The sequence below is a fragment of the Oncorhynchus gorbuscha genome, linkage group LG14, assembly GCF_021184085.1.
Source record: "Oncorhynchus gorbuscha isolate QuinsamMale2020 ecotype Even-year linkage group LG14, OgorEven_v1.0, whole genome shotgun sequence".
NCBI classification, from domain to species: Eukaryota; Metazoa; Chordata; class Actinopteri; order Salmoniformes; family Salmonidae; genus Oncorhynchus; species Oncorhynchus gorbuscha.
Genome location: NC_060186.1, coordinates 19,067,693 through 19,091,784, shown reverse-complemented (window position 1 = coordinate 19,091,784; position 24,092 = coordinate 19,067,693). Strand labels below are relative to the sequence as shown.

Below are 24,092 nucleotides of genomic sequence, written 5' to 3'. Positions count from 1 at the left end.
TGTGATAGAGCATGTCACTTGTCATTACCAAGACTAACCTCAAGTCTTGTACTGCTATCTAGTGGCCAATATAGTCAATGACCATGCAGTGGTGGTGATGTGGAGCCCGGAGCTTGAGAATCAGCATTACTTTGTCAGACTATGCAAGAGCAGAACATAGGACACCTGTTGGGTGTACTACAAAGCAGGTTCATTGAGTTAGCCTGCTAACTTTGATAAACAACCAGAAATCATTAAGGATTTTCTGGTTCTCAAAAGCTCAACTTAGATATGTGTTTTTGGTTGTTGAGTCAATTAGACCATGTCAATTTCAAGCATATCTTTTTTTTGTTAAATGACAAGTTATTTCAGAATATTTAGGCAAGTTAGCTGGCTAACTCATTGAACCTGCTTTGTAGTATACCCCACAGGTCACAGATCTGTTTGTGCTGTCTTGCCAACTGCTATTATCATTGGAGTTGGCAAGACAGCACAAACAGATCGCAAACCAGTCTATAAGAGACCCACATCTGCCCTCTCTCACCTTGGCCAGCATGGCGTTGAGCTGGGTCTGCGTGAGGGGGAAGAGGAAGGCCTCCACCACCTGTCTGAACTCCCCCCGGGTCACTGAGCCGCTCCCCTCAGGGTCCAGGGCCTTGAACGCTGCCCTCACATCCTCCAGCCTCTCCCCCAGCCTCCGGGGGAGCAGGGCCTTGATCTCCCCCAGGGACAGATGCTCATCTGGGGCTGACTGTACCAATGAGACTGGAGAAGGACATGGAAGTGATTAGGAGTCTGTGTGGGGGACACTGTTTAGTGTGTTTGGTTTAGATTTATTCCAGGGTTTTGCCCTTACGGTACATTAGCATGTTAAGTTATGAGTAAGCTATGAGTTGAGAATGATATATGAATGAACTCACCTGAGTCTGACTGCAGTGCTGTCTTTCTGGGTTCCCCTGCTCCCTGTCCTTCCACAGGTGTGTATGGAGGTGTGTGTGTATATGAGTGTGTAGAGCCAGGTGTGTGTGTGATGCTGATGTGCTGGGCGGTCCAGGGGCGCGGGGCGATGACCAGTCCTCGGGACATGAGGGTCAGGTCCCCCAGGCCCACGTTGTGGGGCACCACAGGGGGGGTCCGTCTCATACCTTCTGGCTCCGGTGGAGCTGTGGGGACAGGGGGGAGAGAAGGGTGGTGCATACAGTACTCACTGGAGAGTTTTTGATATGTGTGTGTGTGTGTGTGTGTGTGTGTGTGTGTGTGTGTGTGTGTGTGTGTGTGTGTGTGTGTGTGTGTGTGTGTGTGTGTGTGTGTGTGTGTGTGTGTGTGTGTGTGTGTGTGTGTGTGTGTGTGTGTGTGTGTGTGTGTGACAGGTGAAACCCAGGTGACATTATTCATGAGAGCAGGGTGTTCTGTTCCTGCGTCACATGAGGATGGTTTACAATGTCTTACTCTTCCCAACGCAAACGCATCATAAATCAACTCAAGGCTCCTGTTCTACTTGAACTGTGTGTTAAGATATCAGACAAGCACATTGTAGAGGAGATGTTTGCCAGCTTGTCTCAGTCAATCAAAGCAACAGCAATAGGAAACATTTTACATCGGGGATGAGAGCAGAATTTAAACATAAAAGGCAATTATTATTTTACTTCAAATTAACCTTTTCATAATTAGCATAAACTTTGAAGTTGCCCCAAGGTTAATCACAACATTTACATATTTGCCTCCTGCTTAGATTATTAAAAGGGCAGTTGTTTATTAAAATGTTTGTGTTGTTTTATGCAAATCATGTCACAAATGAATTAATGAATTAGTACTTGAATGGAAAGTACCGTTTGTAATTTAGAAATATCAAAATTAGTTCCTGTGATCTCTCCATTTGAAATGCTTGTTTGTTATAAATAAATTATTTGACTTTGCTTGTTTAGTTTTAAGCTGCAACTAAAAAAACATCCATTAAAAGGGGCAGGAAGAAATGTAGCCTACTACAATGAATGAGTGTTATAGTTACCCCCTTCCTTTATGTCATGTAGTTCTGGATAGATTGAAATGGTCTCTCTCTGACTCTGACCTACGTTCTCCTTCGGGTTTCTTTGGAGTTGAGTAAAAGCGCAGGGGGACGCAGAGAACGCGTTGTGGTTGTCATAGAGATGTATTGACACCGTTCTACAGTTCCCGACTCCTCCCGCTATTGTTTATGATTGGATGTAATGTCAGGAATTCCCTTCATGCCTTTGCCTCCACTTGAAGCTACATGTTCTTCATCCAGAGTAGTAAACACATCGAGTGGTTAGTGATAAGGACTATGGTGATACTGCAGATGCCCACTGAATTAATAATAAATGTATTCAACTTCGCGTTTTTTTAATTAAAAAAAAATGACTCTCAAAGCGCTTGAAAACGCAAATCAAATAAAGCAGCTCCGGTATACGGTAAGAGTAGGTCTGGACTACGAGTTTCAACCAGAGTTGAGCGTTTTGAGTATTCCAAGCCTCCAGATGGAGCAACAGTTGAGAGGGAACCACATGGCTTGAGCAGAGGGAGGTTGTCAACGGAAGTATCAGCATTTATACTTTGACTCAAAATTGCTAGTAAGTAATGCAAGTGCATTGAAGACATCACACGCAACACAATTATCCTGAATACATAACTTTATTAATAAACCAGCAAGCAAGCATGTAAAGTATGATTCATTATGCCCAGGTTAGGACAACCCTACAGGCATATAAAAACCAAACAAACAGTACACCACATTACCCTTGTAGAGGTGGGCTGCAGCAGGATTGCCAAAAGTCGTAAACAGAGAGAATGAGAGAAAAAGCTGACGAGAGTTTATTTCCCTTTTTGTTTATTGTCTATTACACTTGCTTTGGCAATGTAAACACATGTTTCTAAAGCCAATTGAATTGAATCGCTAATGAGATACAGATAGAGTGAGAGAAACAGAGAGAGCGAAACAGAGAGAAAGAGAGACAGAGAGAGAGATACAGAGAGAGTGAGAGAAACAGAGAGAGTGAGAGAAACAGAGAGACAGAGAGTGAGAGAAACAGAGAGAGAGAGAGAAAACACACACAGAGAGAAACAGAGAGACAGAGAGAGTGAGTGAGAGAAACAGAGAGAGAGAGATACAGACAGAGTGAGAGAAACAGAGAGAGAGAGAGAAAACAGAGAGAGAGAGAGAAACAGAGAGAGTGAGTGAGAGACAGAGAGAGAGAGAGAGAGAGAGAGAGAGAGAGAGAAACAGAGAGTGCGTGAGAGACAGAGAGAGAGTGAGAGTGAGTGAGAGAAAGTGAAAGAGGGAAGTCCTAAAGCAGAGAACTGAGCCTGTGGGAGGGGTCTGTTGAGGTTGTTACATCCACATCAATAAACACATTCACAAGTGTCCAGCAGAGCAGAGGGGTTGGGAGGGGAGGGTCTACCAGTCTGTCTGAGGGCATTTACAGCGGAGAGGAGGAAGAGAAAGAGATGTAAGCAATAGAAGGGAAAGGGGGCTCTGATGACAAACAGAGGGCGACGATGTTTCGATGCCTAACCTTTGGGGAGGGATGAATACATCCATCCATGCAACTTTAGATCCAGTCTGAAGGGACATGTACATGGGGGATAGCACACAGAGAATGCTGGTAACATGGAGGGATACTCTGTTGTCTCAGTGTAGTACATTAACTCTATAGGTGGCTATGGGTCTGAGGACAGAGAAAGGCATCACTTTAGCAGCATGAACAAACAGAACTGATATGAAAGGCAGTTGTGATGTGTTGTTTTTGTGATTTTGCTCACACACGAGCATGTACACACACGCACACACACACACACACACGCACACACACACTCACATCCCCAGTCACTTCAGCAAGAAAGGCTGTTACAAAAAGTCTAGTGCTGATTAAGCTAATGCCCATTGAAAGCCTTTTTGTAACAAACAAGCTATGTATGTACTGAAAGTGAAAAACGCTAAAATGAAGGACTAGGTCAAATAGGAACTGACCTGGATACAGCCAAAACTGAACACTTGCTCTGTATCAAAGGGCAGTCATGGGTGGTCTCTATACTTGACTCTGAGCTGGACTTATGATTCCCCACCATAGCATTCATACAGCGTTTAAAAAACATAACACTGTCTCAACGTTAAGTGTTGAACGAGATGTGGAAGCTTCCTCTGTATTGGTTTGGCGACAGCGCCACTGCCACATACACAACTCGCTAAAGAGCACTGGTATACATACACAGCGGTACATACTGAAGACGAATGGAATGATGGGCGGAGAGGGGGGACATAGATGGGGGTGAGGGGTGGGATCTGTGCCACATTGGGCTAAAACAGGATCTCGCTGATTGGCTGAGAAACTGACCGATTGATTGATAAATCAAAATTGATTTGTGAGCTTTTTAAGGATGCAATCTTTATATTGATTGATTGGTGCGTTGACTGACTAATTTATTGGGTGATTGATTGGTTGGTTGATTGACAGCTATAGTCTTTGGCGGTGGAGCGATTGATATATACATTATATCCAATACGTGATTGATTGATTGATTGATGAAGAGAGGCAGAGGTGTACAGTGTTTAGGCAGCAGGAGGAGGAGTGTAGTCCGTGTTCGTGTCGTTGTGGTCAGTCGGTCCGGTCCTCACAGGCCGAAGTCAAAGGTCAGGTCAGACTTGCCCATCTTCTGTCTATACACCGTGTCAAACTTGTCATTCATAGACACGGTGAAGATGTCCTGCCACAGTCCCACGCGACCTGACAGAAGAAAGAGTCACATGATCATACATCACTGAGACAAACGGCCCGAGAGGAATGGTCAGTAGTCGATATGAATGTTTTCATTTTGAAACCTTCTTTATTGCATATTGATCAGCTCATAGGCTATCTATGCTTCCTTATGACTCCAAACCGTGTACAGTGAGGTCCATAATCACCCTCCATAGAGATGAGCAAAAAAGACTGTATGAAATAAATAATACAAATACGGAGATACATTTTGGTGGGGAAATTATACACTGCTCAAAAAAATAAAGGGAACACTAAAATAACACATCCTAGATCTGAATGAATGAAATATTCTTATTAAATACTTTTTTCTTTACATAGTTGAATGTGCTGACAACAAAATGACACAAAAATTATCAATCGAAATAAAATTTATCAACCCATGGAGGTCTGGATTTGGAGTGACACTCAAAATTAAAGTTGAAAACCACACTACAGGCTGATCCAACTTTGATGCAATGTCCTTAAAACAAGTCAAAATGAGGCTCAGTAGTGTGTGTGGCCACCATGTGCCTGTATGACCTCCCTACAACGCCTGGGCATGCTCCTGATGAGGTGGTGGATGGTCTTCTGAGGGATCTCCTCCCAGACCTGGACAAACGCATCTGCCAACTCCTGGACAGTCTGTGGTGCAACGTGGCGTTGGTGGATGGAGCGAGACATGATGTCCCAAATGTGCTCAATTAGATTCAGGCCTGGGGAGCGGGCGGGCCAGTCCATAGCATCAATGCCTTCCTCTTGCAGGAACTGCTGACACACTCCAGCCACATGAGGTCAAGCATTGTCTTGCATTAGGAGGAACCCAGGGCCAACCGCACCAGCATATGGTCTCACAAGGGATCTGAGGATCTCATCTCGGTACCTAATGGCAGTCAGGCTACCTCTGGTGAGCACATGGAGGGCTGTGCAGCCCCCCAAAGATATGCCACCCCACACCATGACTGACCCACCGCCAAACCAGTCATGCTGGAGGATGTTGCAGGCAGCAGAACGTTCTCCACTGCATCTCCAGACTCTGTCACGTGCTCAGTGTGAACCTGCTTTCATCTGTGAAGAGCACAGAGCGCCAGTGGCAAATTTGCCAATTTTGGTGTTCTCTGGCAAATGCCAAACGTCCTGCACGGTGTTGGGCTGTAAGCACAACCCCCACCTGTGGATATTGGGCCCTCATACCACCCTCATGGAGTCTGTTTATGACCGTTTGAGCAGACACATGCACATTTGTGGCCTGCTGGAGGTCATTTTGCAGGGCTCTGGCAGTGCTCCTCCTGCTCCTCCTTGCACAAAGGCAAAGGTAGCGGTCCTACTGCTGGGTTGTTGCCCTCCTACGGCCTCCTCAATGTCTCCTGATGTACTGGCCTGTCTCCTGGTGGCGCCTCCATGCTCTGGACACTACGCTGACAGACACAGCAAACCTTCTTGCCACAGCTCGCATTGATGTGCCATCCTGGATGAGCTGCACTACCTGAGCCACTTGTGTGGGTTGTAGACTCTGTCTCATGCTACCACTAGAGTGAAAGCACCGCCAGCATTCAAAAGTGACCAAAACATCAGACAGGAAGCATAGGAACTGAGAAGTGGTCTGTGGTCACCGTCTGCAGAACCACTCCTTTATTGGGGGTGTCTTGCTAATTGCCTATAATTTCCACCTGTTGTCTATTCCATTTGCACAACAGCATGCAAAATGTATTGTCAATCAGTGTTGCTTCCTAAGTGGACAGTTTGATTTCACAGAAGTGTGATTGACTTGGAGTTACATTTTGTTGTTTAAGTGTTCCCTTTATTTTTTTGAGCAGTGTATTATTTTATAGTAATAGAATTGCTCAGAGAAAGAGATTTTGTTTAACAAGTTATATTGAGCAAAATATCCCCATACCATCAAAGATCCAACAGCATATTTTACAGTAGGTAATCAAATCAAAATCTAATTACACACGAAATAGATACACAACGAATAACAATAACTTTGCTATATACACGGGGTACCAGGTCGCTGCGCAGGGGTACGAGGTAATGGAGGTAGATATGTATATGTATATACAGTGTATTCAGGAAGTATTCAGACCCCTTTACCTTTTCCACATTTTGATACGTTACAGCCTTATTGTAAAATGGATTAAATAAAACAATTGTCCTCAGCAATCTACACACAATACCCCATAATGACAAAACATGTTTTTAGACATTTTTGCACATTTCTTTAATAAATAAAATAATATGAAAAACATAAGTATTTACATAAGTATTCAGACCCTTTGCCATGCGACTCGAAACATGCCAGCCCGCTTGGATTTTGTCAAAAGGACTGTCAGACCATGAGAAACAAGATTCTCTGGTCTGATGAAACTAAGATTGAACTCTTTGGCCCGAATGCCAAGCGTCACGTCTGGAGGAAACCCTGGCACCATCCCTATGTTGAAGCATGGTGGAGGAAGCATCATGCTGTGGGGTTGTTTCTCAGCAGCAGGGACTGGGAGACTAATAGGATCGAGGGAAAGATGAATGGAGCAAAGTACAGAGAGATCCTTGATGAAAATCTTCACCAACAGAACAGTCTATTTGTTCGCTCGTTAGGAGGCCGCCTTGCCTGCCTCTTTTTTCAAGTCCCAGTGATGAGGGCCTGGTCCGCAGTAAGCAGAATATCTAGAGCTGCCAACTCGTTACAGAGGCTCGTAAAACAGCTACTATCTAACGTAGCGCCATCTCATATATCTAGGTATGGGGATCTTTCCTGCTTATACACCCTTATTTCGACGCCAAACCCACTACTGATGTGTGTGGCCAAGGCGCTCTATTTTAATCTCGAAATATCATTTTCATATCGAAATTGGTGTTGAAATAAGGGTGTAGAAGCAGAAAAGAACACCATACCTACTGTACAATATGGTGGTGGATCTTTGATGTTATGGGGCTATTTCACTTCCACTGGTCCTGGTTAATGGTTAATCGCCTAGAAAGATATCACAATTTTTCACTGACCATCTCAGTAATATGGATTTGAACCCCGTTGAAAACATGTGGTTTGAATTGAAGAGTGCTGTCCATAAGAGCAGACGATGGATATCAATGATCTGTAAAGATGTTTGAATGGAAGACCACGCCAAATGTGTTCTCCAAACTCATAAAACATTTTAGACAAAGGCTCAGTGCCGTTATCCTCACAAGGTGAAGTATTGAAAGATATTGAAAACATATTTTTGAGATGAAAAATATTACTTGTTAAACTAAATCTCTTTCTCTGAGAAATTGTATTAGAATAAAATAATATAATTTTTGGAGCATACAATATGGGGCGGCAGGTAGTCTAGTGGTTTGCCAGTAACCGAAAGGTTGCTAAATCAAATCCCCGAGTTGAGAAGGTTAAACTCTGTTGTTCTGCCCCTGAACAAGGCAGTTAACCCACGGTTCCTAGGCCATCGTTGTAAATAAGAATTTGTTCTTAACTGACTTGCCTACTTAAATATATATATATTTTTAAATATAGCTCAGTATTTTGTATTATTCATTTGCTACAGTTTTCTTTGCTCATCTATCAAGAGCACCAATCATTTTGGGCCTAAGTATGTATGTCTACAGATATGGACTCACCTGTCCTCCAGTAGTGTGTATGGGAATGTGTGTTTATGGCCCTAATAGCTCAGAGCTGTATGTTAGACCAGCACCAGGTCAGAGGCTAGGGTCCATGCACTAAAAGAAACAGAACGTGGAGAAAACAAGACAAATCTGACAACAAATCATAAGAAAAAAACAAACATCACAAAAATCTACAATGATGAACATGAAAAATGATAATTATATTAAAACAACATTCAAAAATCATAATGCCAGAAAAAGTACAACAAATGTGAATGGATTTCCAAACTGAACTCCTTGTGCCAGAAATCACTGAGCTGTAATTACTATGTTTAACCACAGGGAGGCGTCATAGAGCAAAAATAGGAGTGTATGGAAATGCCCTTAATGAATGGTCCAGTGAGATATTCCCTGTTCCTTTGAAGGTTTATGTTACTGCTGGGGTATGTACATCTGACTCATGATCTGCGGTTTGCTACAATAAAGCTCTCGTTACTCTCTGCCCCTAACAGACCAAGGATCAGACTTCTGCAACCCAGTGCTAACCTTCACCACTATGAGCCAAACAACTAAACTGGCCCTGGATCATTGCTTAAAGTTATAGACTACACACAAACACATAGTATGTAACTGTTCTACATAACCTACATACAAATCTGGTCTAGGTTGACTCATCCTCAGCCAGGTTAGCAGAGATGTAAAGCCATATGAACATATTCTATATGCCTTGAAGAGTGTGAGTGCATCCGTATGTACAGTATTCAGCAAAGGATAACATTCCAGCTTGCTGCATTTTGGTGTACGGCTGAGGCTCACACATTTCGTTCTGATATCCTCTTTATTTGTCTCTCTGTCATTCTCTCTCTCTCTCCCTCTGATCCCCCTCTTCTATCTGAGTGCACCATATCATGCACTGCAAGCATGCTTGTGTCTAGGCTTGTGAGTGTCTAATAATAGCCTAAACAATGTATATGATGCAAGCAGCGAAGCTATGAATGGGGCTAGAGGGAGTACACCAAGTACAGTGTGTGTGTGTGTGTGTGTGTGTGTGTGTGTGTGTGTGTGTGTGTGTGTGTGTGTGTGTGTGTGTGTGTGTGTGTGTGTGTGTGTGTGTGTGTGTGTGTGTGTGTGTGTGTGTGTGTGTGTGTGTGTGTGTGTGTGTGTGTGTGTGTGTGTGTGTGTAAAGGTTGGAGTTGACATATACACGTTAGGTTACTGTCCCTCTTGGCACACAGCCTTCACCCCTTCCATTCACTTTACGGCACAAAACAAGCAATTTTTCAGTAACCCCACAGATCTCTTTACTTTCTCAACTCTGTCGTCGGGAGATATTCAGAAATCTCTGCCTCCGTAACGATCATTCCTTGGCTTATCTTTAGTGTCTGTCTACCCCTCACTTCTGTTTTCTTTCATCCTTATCTTCCTTTCATCTATGCCTACTATCCCTCTCTTTCTCTTCCTCGCTCTCTACCTCTGTCCTTCCCTTTCCCGCCCTATCTCACTCTCCCAAATCTCTTGCTCCATCTTTCTCCCTCCCTTCCTTCTCTCCCTACCCCCTCTATTTCTCTACCGCCCTCACTCCCGCATCCCTCCTCCTCTCTCCCTCCTGCAGATGGAGGGGACCTCACCCCTGCAGATGGAGAGGGCCTCTGAGTTGCAGCACTGCTCTATGAGCTGGTTGCAACTCTCCACCATGGTCTCCAGCTGGGCCTTGTCACACGAGACACCCAGGAACCTCGCCAGCTGCCCCACCAACGTCCCCAGGTCCTAGAGAGAGAGATGAAGGAGAGTAGGAGAAGAGAGAGAGAGAGAGAGAGAGAGAGAGAGAGAGAGAGAGAGAGAGAGAGAGAGAGAGAGAGAGAGAGAGAGAGAGAGAGAGAGAGAGAGAGAGAGAGAGAACTTGTTTTACTCAGTTTGTAAACCAATACTATATAGCTTCAAAACATGATTCCTTGCATCCATAGACGTGTCTATGAATGTGAGAGTGGTTACATTTCTCCAGCTCCATCCCTCAGATTTTTATCAAAACCAGGGGTGGGGAGCCCGCTTTGTTATTGTTCCGAACGCTGATTGCGCTTTAAGCTGAGACTAAATTTTAAAAGTCCAAAAGCTCCAAAAAGATATATAGGGGGGCCAATATTTTTGACACCTACGTATCTATTTGAGAAAACATATTATTACTATTATTATTTCTCTGAGCAATATAAAATAATAACAGTTTTGTAGAAAACATTTCAATACTGCTCAGTATTTGTGTTATTTAATTAATACAGTATTTCTTTTGCTCATCTTTATCAAGAGTGCCAATAATTTATGAGGTGACTGTACCAAATTATCTCTTCTTCTTATCACTCCCAAATGACCTATGAACTCGAGTTTGATAACGTCTTAATAATAGGGAGTATAAGACAGGCTGTAGTACTTTCTATTCCATACACAACCCAGTCACACCACTGTGACAAGGTAGTTGGGGCTGTATTTATAAGGGGAAGTGGGGGAAGTTGAGCCAAAGGGGTACGGTTTTCTTGTTTCTAGGAAACCATACACAAAATGTATCATTGAAACGAAATATACTCAACAAAAATATAAGGCATTATTGCTTGGATAGGAGGTAACAGTGGTAAAAAGTAACAAGTGCTTGTCAGGCATTAAGTCTGTGTTAAAATATGCTTAAAGTGATAAAAAGACAAAAAGTGATCGTGTTGAATTGTGTTTGGGAAATAAAGATAGACATGGTTTTTAAAAGGTACTGGTCATATTTCATTCAGTACAGACATTTGTAAGTGGCTTAATTCCCCCCGTCCCGTTTGTCCAAAACAAGAGGTCTCTGTTGGCACAACTTACCCCGGGTGTTTTCAAAACGGCCATGTTTACATGTAATCTGATTCTTTTCAGGGATACACGACATCCTGAAATCTATGTAGAAATCTTTGTTGGAAAGAATACTGTAGTTCCCTTGGCGGAGGGATGCTGAATGTAAAAAGCGTCTCAACTCACTCCACTCTCCCCTACATCTCAGACAGAGTGGGGGTTGAACTCTGACTCCGAACATCGGGTTATGTCATCTAAGACACGTTTACCGATCATTCTATGTGTTATCTAGCGGTTATACATTGGAGTTTCATTGCCTTTGCAATAAAGCGGCTGAATTTCTGTCTGCCTATGTGGACGGGTATAAACTTTGACCACAGTTCCTTTTTTCTTTCTATAGTAACAGAAGTCTTATGCTTATATAACACACTTGCTCAGCAAATACACTTGCCATACATGTTACGTTTTTTTCTCAATTGCGTACAAGCCATTTTTGGATCTGTGTTGAAACGTGCCTACAGCAGAACAGCACTGATCACATGCTCAAATACATGTACAGAAATTCTGATCAATTTCTTGCCTTAGTAACTGACTTGCATTTCTTAGACCAACTTTTGTCATCAGTGAACACAAAAGTCACTGTGAAGTTTTGTTCATAGACTATAACGCATTGTTTTCATCAGAAGAGAAATTTGTGCAATTGCGTTCACTGTTTCTGGCAATCAGTAAATACTACTGCACAAAATTCTAGATCACCCCATCAGTGTCATACCATGTGCAATATAATAACAATACATGGAAAGATCGAGGAAACGGGGCTGTCTACTTGCCAAAATATTGTGGACATGCAGGGATGCAGAGCAGGAAGTTGGGTTTCCCATAAGTCATCATCTTCCTCATTGTGAACTTTGATAGAGCTTTTCTATGGTGATGATTGAGGCCTGTACATAGTCGTGTTCCTCCATTCTATTCACCTTTTTTATTTGTATTTATTTATTTTACCCCCTTTTCTCCCCAATTTCATGATATACAATTGGTAGTTACAGTCTTGTCTCATCGCTGCAACTCCCCTACGGACTCGGGAGAGGCGAAGGTCGAGAGCCATGCGACCTCCGAAACACAACCCTGCCAAGCTGCACTGCTCGCCTAACCCGGAAGCCAGCCGCAGCAAAGTGTCGGAGGAAACTTGCGGATAGTGTTTCTGCGCACCAATGGAAAGTCTATATAGCAACGAGCAAACTAGCCTTTGTATTGAATACATGGAACTGCAATGTGATGATACCGATGAATGTGCTTATTTCTTTTAATTTTTTTTATCAGGAATAATATTTGTGTATGAAATAGTTTGGTATAATATGCATAAAAGGAGAGTAATAGCCCATAATTCTGCACCTTTGGATAGTTGTACTTCCTTTTTAGTGACGGCAAAGAAAATGCATTGATCTACTTGGATTTGTATTAGACTGACTAACTTTCTGTTTTGTCTGCTTGGACTCAACAGATAAACATGTCTGTGTTAATCTTTTTGCAGGCAGTCGTGTTCCTTTGATCAATCTGACATTTTGACGGTATAATATCATTTTGAAGAATGCTTTGAGCCGCCATTTACTGTTTCGCCAAAGGCCACAGAGTTCACTTTTCAACTCTACTTTGATCAATCATTGTTAAAAGAAAATTTTGACGGTTTAAAAAGCATTTGAAGAATGGCTTTGAGACGCTATTTCCCCCAACAGTGTCAATGCTGTAACTATGTTGTAACACTGATAGTCACATTGAGTGATAGTGAATAAGATCTCGTCCTGGAAGGCTTGCTAGTGTATATACTGTATAAATGTTCATGTTTGCAAATGATTCCTAACAAGAACACACTGTGTTTCTGGGAAGGTGTTGTGTGTGTGTGTGTGTGTGTGTGTGTGTGTGTGTGTGTGTGTGTGTGTGTGTGTGTGTGTGTGTGTGTGTGTGTGTGTGTGTGTGTGTGTGTGTGTGTGTGTGTGTGTGTGTGTGTGTGTGTGTGTGTGTGTGTGTGTGTGTGTGTGAGCGTGAGAGCCTGCATACGTGTGTGTGTGTTTCCGTGCAATGCAGCCCTGAAGGGACCTTTGGAACAGCAAACAACACTACTGATTTGGCCCCATTCTGCCCCAATGAGAGTGCAGTTATGTTCCATAGACCGGAACTCTGGTTGCCACGTAGCTCTGAGGGTGGTACAATTATCATAGGGGTTAGGTGGTATGGGTAAAGTTACAGTGACATTTGGGATAGGATAGAGCAGGACCACCCAAAGTAGGGCCAAACCTGGCCTGCTAGAGGCTTCCAGAATGAACGTATGTATAAATGGTGGGTTTTTGCGGCTCACTAATCACTGTACCTCTAGGATAGAGGTTCAGGTAAGGGTTGGTTTTAGTTAGATATAGACAGTAGATATAGATGAGTGATGGAGGGAGAGAGAGAGACGAAGGGAGGGAAAGCGGTTGTTTTTACTTTGTACATGTCTTCATATTTCAGGAAGAGGACGTTTGAGTCCATGCGATGCTCCCAGAACTCCTGCACGTGCTCAAACCAGGAACCATATCCCACTATGAGACAGAAGGGGAGAGAGAGACATAGGTGGAGAGAGTTTAGTGAGTTTCCCCAGGTGACTAGGCTTTCTCTTCCCTCGTCACACAACCTGGTCTGATCAGTTACTTATTACCTAAATAATGCAAGGCCTCCTTGTTAGCCAACCATTCCTCTTGTCCCAATTAAGAGAAGCAGCCCAGTGTAGACAGAGGACACATGATGAATAGTGACACCCCCTGCACACCAGGGCGGGTGAACCCTAAACTCTGACACTCACGCTTGTCGTTCATGAAACGTCTGCAGAACTCCTGGAAGGTTCCGCGGTAGCTCATGGTTCTGAGGGAGCGGTGGAACTGGTAGTAAGACACCACAAGATCTTTAGGGTTCCTAGCCATGTAGATCACCTACAGGAGAACCACATAGAACCACACAGACAATTAGGACTGAATAGATGGAAACATTATAGAAAACATTACACAAACCAATTGAAGTGTACTCTAACCTTGGACTCTCCATTGTGCATGGCTGTAGGCAGGAAGCGGTAGGGCAGGTGGCTTTTTATCAGACGAGGAGACGTCAACTCCTGTGAAAACATAGAGGAATTGTCATCATGACATTGGGAACAGAGACGGTATAAAACAAGGAGCAGAAAAACACCTAATCTATTCCTTGTTCTGCATTGAAATATGGTGCTGCATGTGGTGGGCTGAGTGTTATGGTTAACTGTACCTGTCTGTTTTACAAGGAAGTGATTCAGGATCAGGAAGTAGTAATACTCAGTACTGTAGGTCTACCTGTATTATGTCTAGGCCAGGCTGAGGGTACTACAGAACAGTAATAATACTCAGTGCTGTAGGTCTACCAGTATGATGTCTAGGCCAGGCTGAGGGTACTCCAGAACAGTAATAATACTCAGTGCTGTAGGTCTACCTGTATGATGTCTAGGCCAGGCTGAGGGTACTCCAGGACAGTAATAATACTCAGTGCTGTAGGTCTACCAGTATGATGTCTAGGCCAGGCTGAGGGTACTCCAGAACAGTAATAATACTCAGTGCTGTAGGTCTACCTGTATGATGTCTAGGCCAGGCTGAGGGTACTACAGAACAGTAGTAATACTCAGTGGTGTAGGTCTACCTGTATGATGTCTAGGCCAGGCTGAGGGTACTAAAGAACAGTAGTAATACTCAGTGCTGTAGGCCTACCTGTATGATGTCTAGTCCAGACTGAGGGTACTCCAGAACAGTAGTAATACTCAGTGCTGTAGGTCTACCTGTATGATGTCTAGGCCAGGCTGAGGGTACTAAAGGACAGTAGTAATACTCAGTGGTGTAGGTCTACCTGTATGATGTCTAGGCCAGGCTGAGGGTACTCCAGAACAGTAGTAATACTCAGTACTGTAGGTCTACCTGTATGATGTCTAGTCCAGACTGAGTGTACTACAGAACAGTAGTAATACTCAGTGCTGTAGGCCTACCTGTATGATGTCTAGGCCAGACTGAGGGTACTACAGAACAGTAGTAATACTCAGTGCTGTAGGCCTACCTGTATAATGTCTAGGCCAGGCTGAGGGTACTACAGAACAGTAGTAATACTCAGTGCTGTAGGCCTACCTGTATAATGTCTAGGCCAGGCTGAGGGTACTACAGAACAGTAGTAATACTCAGTGGTGTAGGTCTACCTGTATGATGTCTAGGCCAGGCTGAGGGTACTACAGGACAGTAGTAATACTCAGTACTGTAGGCCTACCTGTATAATGTCTAGGCCAGGCTGAGGGTACTCCAGAACAGGAAGCTGCTCATCGATGTTCATCAGACCAATCTCATCTGGGTCCGCCCCCTGACTCACCAGATACACCACCTCCTGAAGTAGACTGGTACCTGGGGGGGGGGGTAGAGAGAATCAAGAGGAAAAGGTAAATGGGTAGTCGTTTGTCTCAACGTAAAATGATACCAATGAGGGAAAAATTCACAGCCCAAACTACACCATTATAGTGCTGTTTAGCAAACATTTACCAACCTCACACACCAAATGATCTACACGGAACAAGAATATGAATGCAACATGAAACAATTTCAAAGATTTTACTGAGCCACAGTTCATATAAGGAAATGTGTCAATTAAAATAAAGGCCCTAATCTATTTATTTCACGACTGGGAATACAGATATGGATCTTTTGGTCAGATACAGGCCATTTTCAGCATCCAGGAATTGTGTACAGATCCTTGCGACATGGGGCATTATCATGCTGAAACATGAGGCGATGAGGGCGGATGAATGGCACAACCCCACCGACACCATGGGACACTCTGTTCATAATCAGCAAACCTCTCGCCCACACAATATCATACGTGGTCTGCGGTTGTGAGGCCGGTTTGAAAGAAATGTGCTTTTTGTGTGTATGGAACATTTCTGGGATCTTTTATTTCAGCTCATGAGACATGGGACCAACACTAAACATGAAATGATATTAGGGCTATTTTTGCTAGCTAACCTTAGCTAGGTAGCTAAAATAGCCAAGCTAACCTTAGCTAGGTAGCTAGCTAAGCTAACACCAAAGCTAGAACAGTATCTGGATCCTCCCCTTTCCTTTTCCACTGCAGTTTCAGATGAGCAGCACTCAGTGAGTCAGTGTTAATTAAACCTAGTGAAAAAGTAGCTAGTGCCCCTAATACCAATGCCAAAGAGGAGAAAAGTGCAGGACATAAGATTTTTTGGGCAGAGAATTGTAAATGAATGAATGGCTATATAGCTAGCTAGCTAACTACACTGTACATACTGTAATGGTCTGGTAATACGTAGTCAGCTAGCTAGCTATACATATTTTGCCAGACAGTAAATAAAATTTAGCTAATAAATCAGAATCTAACTCATGTTAATAAGTTAACCCCATCATTGTTCAGGTCAGCCATTTTTGTCATATGATAATGGCATTTGGTCCAATGATTATGGCACGGTTCAAAGACAGGCCATAGAGAGTGAGAGAGAGCACCACCCATGTTGAGGCAGGGAGAGGACGAGCAGGTCATCAGGTGACAATTTTGAATATCTACTATAAGGCAGTCTGGTAAAGCACTTTGACCAGCAATTTACATCGCACACAGATTGGAACTATCAGTTCAACTCATCTTGCTGACTAAGCCCTAGTGCTATAACAAAACAGTTGTTGCCTAGATTCTGATTTCATATCGTTGTCATGCAGGGGACAGAGACAGTCAGTGGAGAGAGAGAGAGGACCGCCCATGTTGAGGCAGGAAGAGGACGAATAGGTCATCAGGTGAGAATTTGGAATGTAGTGGTGAAGAAACAATGGTGAACACACAAATTGGAATATTTAAATGTAGTCCTATAAGACATGCCTTGTAGATGTAATATTATTTAAGTTTAATCATATTTTGGCAATAGCAAGGCCCTTCTATTTTGGCAATAGAAAGTAAGACACGGTTTGTTGTCATGTTTGATAAAGGGGACTGAGCCACAAGTCAGGGACCAGTTGAGCACAGATGACAGGTGCAGAGCCACAAATAGAAGTTATCGACATCAGTCCCAGTACAAAGCCAAATCATCCACATCCCAAGTGCATCGTAATCCAGAAGCGAGCTGACAGAGTTTTGTCATTTCAAGTGAAGTGGTTTCAAGTTTCCTCTGGCTGCATTACAGTGCCTCTTTAAAGGGGGTTTTCAGCTTCCATTGCACCCAAAGTTTTTCTGAATAAGAGGTCACGCTTTGGCAAAAACTCAAACCCTGCCTATTATTGTCCCCAGCACAAGGTTCACCTGTGTAATGATCATGCTGTTTAATCAGCTTCTTGATATGCCACACCTGTCAGGTGGATGGATTATACTGGCAAAGAAGAAATTCTCACTAACAAGGATGTAAACAAATTGGTGCACAAAATTTGAGAAAAACATGCTTTTTGTGCATATGGACAATATCTAGGATATTTTATTTCAGCTCATGAAACATGGGACCAACACTTAACATGTTGTGTTTATATTTTTGTGCAGTATCGTTTTATACCGAATGCTGCAATGCTAGTTTGGCTATTTTAGCTAGCTAACCTTAGCTAGGTAGCTAAGCTAGTACCAGGCTTTAGAAATTGGAAGAAGGCTCTTGAGAAGTTTTCAGCTTATGCTTAAAGAATTCACAAAAATCAAACCCTGTGGACTCACAGTTATCTACTGATTTAAGAAGAGGAAGCAAAACATTATCTACTGAAAATGTAAGGTTCAGTGAAGTTCTTTGCAAGACAGGGTGAGGCCTTAACAGGTCATGAGGAAGAACATGAAAATCTTTAGGAACTTTTAAAAGGCAGAAGACGACAAAGTCCTTCAGAGCTGGTTAAAGAGGCGCAAACTTAACTTAATGAGAAATTACCATTTGAAGAATAGGCAAAATTATCCGATCTCCCCCCCCCCAACAACACAAAGTTACGCCCTTGGCTGTCGGACAGGCGAACAGTGAGTATTGACTGTCCGCTTGGGTTGTGTGGTTTCCAGATTTTTCATATCGTCATATCGTCCTTCTATCATTCCAGGATTTACGTTATTACCGGTTTAGTGCACAAGGGGGCGCCAAAAACGTAAAAAGCATTGGGCATCTGCTACCAAAATTCTAACAAAATTAGCGAATTTCCATGGAGGCTGCTATCTAAATATGCTAACAAGCACGAACAAAAATAAACAAATTGCATTTGCAATTCCAGCTCATAAAGCTATACATACACTACCATTCAAAAGTTTGGGGTGACTTAGAAATGTCTTTTTGAATGAAAAGCATTTTATTTTGTCCATTAAAATATGATGTTGATCAGAAATAGAGTGTAGACAATGTTAATGTTGTAAATCACTATTGTGGCTGGAAACGGCACATTGTTTTTTGGAATATCTACATAGGCATACAGAGACCCATTATGAGCAACCATCATTCCTGTGTTCCAATGGCACGTTGTTTTAGCTAATCCAAGTTTATTATTTTAAAAGGCTAATTGATCATTAGAAAACCCTTTTGCAATTATGTTAGCACACAGCTGAAAACTCTTGTCCTGATTAAAGAAGCAATTAAACTGGCCTTCTTCAGACTAGTTGAGTATCTGGAGCATCAGCATTTGTGGATTTGATTACAGGCTCAAAATGGCCAGAAACAAAGACCTTTCTTCTGAAACTTATCCGTCTATTCTTGTTCTGAGAAATTAAGGCTATTCCATGCAACGACATTGCCAAGAAACTGAAGATCTCGTACAAAGCTGTGTACTACTCCCTTCACAGATCAGAGCAAACTGTCTTTAACCAGAATAGAAAGAGGAGTGGGAGCACAAACTGAGCAAAAGGACAAGTACATTAGTGTCTAGTTTAAGAAACAGACGCCTCTCAAGTCCTCAACTGGCAGCTTCATTAAATAGTATCCGCAAAACACCAGCCTCAACGTCAACAGCGAAGAGGTGACACCCCGGAATTGCAAAAGGGTTTTCTAATGATCAATTAGCCTTTTAAAATGATAAACTTGGCTAAGCTAACATAATGTGCCATTGGAACACAATAATGATGGTTGCTGATAATGGGCCTCTGTACGCCTATGTAGATATTCCATTAAATATCAGCTGTTTCCAGCTATAATAGTCATTTACAATATTAACAATGTCTACACTGTATTTCTGACCAAAAAAACGGTAGTGTATATAGGTAGGAGATACCGAATGTCATTTTTGGTGCGTTTGAACATTTACAAGCGAATATGAACAAGAGACGTACAAATGAACAAAAGTTTTGATGCACGCTTGTCTGATCTGAAGCAGCATGTGTACAAGCTGTGTCTGTCTGGGGTTTCCCTGCTCTACTCAGAGAAGATTGGGGAGAAGCAGATAATAGGAGAAAACGGAGGAGAAAAAACGCAAGGAAATCAAATTGACAGCAGTGGCTGCTGTCCAGATAACTCACCCAAAGTGCTTTGACTTCTCGAATACGGCAGAAAGCTGACACCTTATTAATTCAGTAACTTACTTAGATAACTAGTAAGTTAAACTTAGGGGTCGCGTTAACACAGAATTCTTCATTTTTCACAGCAGGAAGATAATATATAACAGGTAATATATCTCTTGGTGTGTTTTATAAAAGCAGATCTAAAATGCTTTTTTTTTTTGTCATTTCTGCTCGGCGTCAGACACATTTTGTGCTTCAGTTGCACTTCTCCACTAGGATGAGAATTCACCAATGGGCATTCTATCAGCAGACGGCGCTCTGACTGATGTGTAGCTCTTCTCAGGTACTTTTCTCAGGTACAATTCAAGATGAACTGTCAGCAAAACATTAAGAAATGTGTATGGCTACATTATGTCTATGATAAGCATTAGAAATGATGGCCATGCATCGTTTTTCGATGTCAACTCGTTTACTTGTGTGGCTGCCATCTGTCGAATGTGTTGCGCTAATGTATTCTCTCTGAAGGGAAACGATAGTCGCACGTCCCTGATCACTGTGTTGAAGCAAAAAAACAACAACACGGCTGACTTGGAATATAAAATGCAACTGGACTCAGCTGCTCCTGCTTTCGCCCATTGTGCTATTTACAAACACACATGACTGGCTCAACTTTTCATTAAGCTTCATAATGTAAAATAATGTGACAGGTGAAATGAAGAACGTGATCTGCTTTATCTCCTCATTGCTCAAGTTGACTGCAGGTATTTACTTAAAAAAGTAGCTACAAACGGTATTGACTGTATTGAAAAACCATCCAGTGGCTATTTCCAAATACCCCGGTATACAGTATATACGGTATACTGCCTCAAGCCTAATGTCCACCTGTGTACAATGTCTTTACCATCTACATATTTTACCAGGACTTGGGAAATCTATCTGATCATTTATTTTCCCCGAAAGCTTTGCGGACGTCGGGGAATTGCGCATCTCCCGCCCTTCTCTTTGATGGGCCCGAGCCTGTTGTGACATGGACATGATTGAGGAAGATTCGTGGCTAGGTGCACGTGGAAGGACTGTGCTCTCCCTCTTAACTTTCCGATAGTTGACGTTCCACTCTCAAAACCTTATAAATGGCACGTTGTACATTTTTTAAAATGTATTTAAACATTATTTAAGTAGGCAAGTCAGTTAAGAACTAATTCTTACAATAACGGCCTACCCCGGACGACACTGGGCCAATTGTGCGCCACCCTATGGGACTCCCAATCAGGGCCAGATGTGATAGAGCCTGGAATCAAACCAGGCACTGTAGTGACACCTCTTGCAATGAGATGCAGTGCCTTAGACCACTGCGCCACTCGGGATAGAAATGTACAGAATTGTTACCTGAAGGAAAATGGGGTAGGGTCATGCTTTGTCATTTCAGTCAAAGGGAGGGTTTAGTATTTTTTTTTAAAAATCTAGTCCAGTGGTGGGTCATGTAATTTGTAATGGATGAAATCTCAATATTTCTGTGTTTTAGAATTAGTTGCATATTAGGCTGTATCAATGTGTGCCCAATGCTGCGGGCAACATCAACTGTGCCTATAGGCTATTTAGTGTGGTCTCAATCAAATGATCTAACCTATAGGCTATGAAGTGCATGCTCTGAGAAGCACAGAGCAAAGTTATATTTCTAAGATACGCTATATATACAAAAGTATGTGGACACTCCTTCAAATTAGTGGATTTGGCTATTTCGGCCACACCTGTTGCTGACAGGTGTATACAACTGAGAAAACTGCCATGCAATCTCCAGAGACAAACATTGGGAGTAGAATGGCCTTACTGAAAAGCTCTTTGACGTTCAACACAGCACCGTCATAGGATGCCACCTTTCCAACAAGTCAGTTCATCAAATTGCCCTGGTCAACTGTAAGTGCAGTTATTGTGAAGTGTAAACGTCTAGGAGCAACAACGGCTCAGCCGCGAAGTGGTAGGCCACACAAGCTCACAGAACGGGACCGCTGAGTGCTGAAGCGCGTAGCGCGTAAAAATCATCTGTCCTCAGTTGCGACACTCACGATGGAGTTCCAAACTGCCTGAGGCTGTTATAGTAGCAAAGGGGGGACCAACTCCATATTAATGCCCGTAATTTTGGAATGAGATGTTCAACAAGAAGGTGTCAATATACATTTGGTCATGTAGTATATGTAAAATGGAGTAGAATTGCATGAAATGTTTTTAGAGGCCATTTCTCCTTGGACCTGAAAGATTCATGCAATGCTTTTACTAGATCTTTCCACCTCTACTCTTGCCCACGGTGGTCTGCAAACCCAAAACCTTGGGCGCTATCAAAATTCCTGTGTTGCTATGTAATACTTACAAGATGAACAGTTTCTAAAACTGCATATTTAAGACTCTGGTCTGTCCAAGCGGTGAGGGTAAATGTATACATGTTCTCTGCTATCCACTTTGGTTTAATTATTATTTTGGGTACAGGCGACAGTTTCTTTCAAGCGTTCAGGGAGGGTTTTATGTCATATATTTAGCTGGAGGGAGGTCCAGCCATTTGCGTTGCAGAGGTCTGATTCTAACCCTTATTACAAATAACATTCACTCCATTACAGTGCTAATATTGTAGGGATCACTGACTGCCAGGCCTTGTAAGGTGTGCGTATTGGTGGCAGGGAAGTCAGGTGCAGGAGAACGAAGTTGGTATAAACAGAGTAATTTAATAAGAACTTACAAACAAACCCCAAAACCAAAATATACAAAAAATAATAAGATGGGTACAAAACCTGTCGCGTACCAACACATAATAGCATTAACAAACAAACAAACCATTTCCAACAAGGACATGAGGGGAAAAAATAGGGTTAAATACACAACATGTAATTGATGGGACTGGAACCAGGTGTGAAGGAAGACAAGACAAAACCAATGGAAAAGGAAAAATAGATCACTGATGGCTAGAAGATCGGTGATGTCGACCACCGACCACACCACCTGGACAAGGAGAGGGACCGACTTCGGCAGAAGTCATGACAGGCCTAGAGAGCACAACAACCCAGACTGCTCCCACCTCTCCTCTCTACTCTCTCTCCTGCAATTATACTTTACTCCTGCAGATGCAGAAATAGGCACTGCTGAAATCCAGTGTGGACAGAGAAGAGACATTAAAGGAATAATTGCTATATATGTCTCTGAAAGATTTGACTCCCACAATGAACTTGAGGGAAGATGGATATTTATGTCCACCTAGTCACGTGACCAGGAGGACCCACCCGTGGAGCGAGTTCTGCTCCAGCACAGGTTGTCAACACACAAGTGCGTCACGCGCAAGCACAGCGTAGCCCTGTCCGCAGCAGCACAGCACTGCGCAAAGCAGTCTGGATCTGACAGAAAGAGACCGATGTAAGCAGTAACCCGAGGCCTGAAAATTCAATACATTGTCTGTGTATCCTCCGATAACATATGTCAACCGCGAATGAATGCGACGAGCGCCGGCGTTTAACGTAACTCGAAGGTTCCAATGATAAGTTATTGATTTCAGCAGCACATAACTCAGAATGAATGAATGAGCTGCCATGACTGCCACGAAGTCAGACTGTTGTCTATTTGTGAATGTTCCTAACCCTGCCAGGCGATCGCAGCATTTAGCCTGCTGCAGGCTACGTTTGGAGAGAGGTAAACATCGATGCCCTTCCCTAATAGGCCAGTGCAACTCTGAACACAATGCAATCATAAACTTATAAGGACTCAACTGAAGACAATTGCGTTTATTACACACGACACAATATGGCGAAAACCTAAGACCCTGCATTCTCTTGTGAGGATACTGGACTAATGTATTGCATAGAATCAACACTTGCCAATATTGTTTACCTGACTTGGGATACGTGACAATCCATATATCGCTACTTCTGAGGGAGAAGTTGGCGATCTCCTCCATCTTTCCTCTGCAGAAGGGTGGAAGTCGTACTCCATCAAACTCGAAGTATTTGCTCTCAAACTCTATCGGGGTGCTTGGCGTGTCTGCCTCGCTCTCGGCCATCCTCAAAACGGGCACCGAACGACAGTATATGTGTAATCAATTGAAAGGTTATAATTAGATTTGTTTTGAGAGCGATAATAATTATCGTCTCGAGTCGAGTTATATGGTTAGACTAGGACGTGATAGTCCGCGAGCGAAGTACGCATTGACCTTCAGCCAATCACGTCGTAGCAAAGTGATGTAATGCGATGCGCTCATGTGATGCGCGCGCCTCCTCCTCCTCAGCTTCAGCACCAGTTCGCTGTTGCGGAGCACGCGCGTGCTCACTAGTGTCTGTAGCCGGAAGAGGAATGCTTTCAAGCATAGGTTACATGAAGCATTCAAGCTGATGCAGGTAGTTGTTCTTGGAATTTAAAATCAAGATATTAGGTTTTCAAATTATACGTCAATGGCCTTCTACATTAGCCTATGTAATGGTCTCTTGTTTTATCTGGGTAGACTGCTGTCAAGTG

At 42.9% G+C, this 24,092-nt stretch overlaps 2 protein-coding genes across 3 annotated transcripts in view; both read right to left on the bottom strand.

Moving 5' to 3' along the window:
• efcab6 (EF-hand calcium binding domain 6) overlaps nucleotides 1-2,189 on the bottom strand; it is a 31,508-nt gene extending 29,319 nt beyond the window's left edge. The window contains exons 1-3 of the mRNA XM_046299151.1: nucleotides 1,988-2,189; nucleotides 900-1,142; nucleotides 524-744 (exon numbers count right to left, since the gene is read on the bottom strand). Of these exons, the coding sequence (XP_046155107.1) occupies nucleotides 524-744; nucleotides 900-1,122 (444 nt within the window). The 5' untranslated portion in view covers nucleotides 1,123-1,142; nucleotides 1,988-2,189. The remainder of the gene's footprint in view (nucleotides 1-523; nucleotides 745-899; nucleotides 1,143-1,987) is intronic.
• Nucleotides 2,190-3,168: 979 nt separating this feature from the next.
• sult4a1 (sulfotransferase family 4A, member 1) lies at nucleotides 3,169-23,881 on the bottom strand. Of its 2 annotated transcripts, XR_006831728.1 has the most exons (8): nucleotides 23,472-23,881; nucleotides 15,435-15,565; nucleotides 14,191-14,271; nucleotides 13,966-14,092; nucleotides 13,611-13,705; nucleotides 9,950-10,088; nucleotides 8,337-8,435; nucleotides 3,169-4,718 (listed from the first exon to the last, which is right to left on the bottom strand). XR_006831728.1 is itself a non-coding variant. In XM_046297831.1 (7 exons), the coding sequence occupies exons 1-7, from the start codon at nucleotides 23,638-23,640 to the stop codon at nucleotides 4,606-4,608; spliced, it is 855 nt and encodes a 284-aa protein (XP_046153787.1). In that variant the 5' UTR covers nucleotides 23,641-23,877; the 3' UTR covers nucleotides 3,169-4,605. The 2 variants fall into 2 exon arrangements, 1 of the variants encoding a protein (XP_046153787.1); XM_046297831.1 differs by lacking the exon at nucleotides 8,337-8,435 and having other exon boundaries at nucleotides 23,472-23,877.
• Between the last annotated feature and the right edge of the window lie 211 nt (nucleotides 23,882-24,092).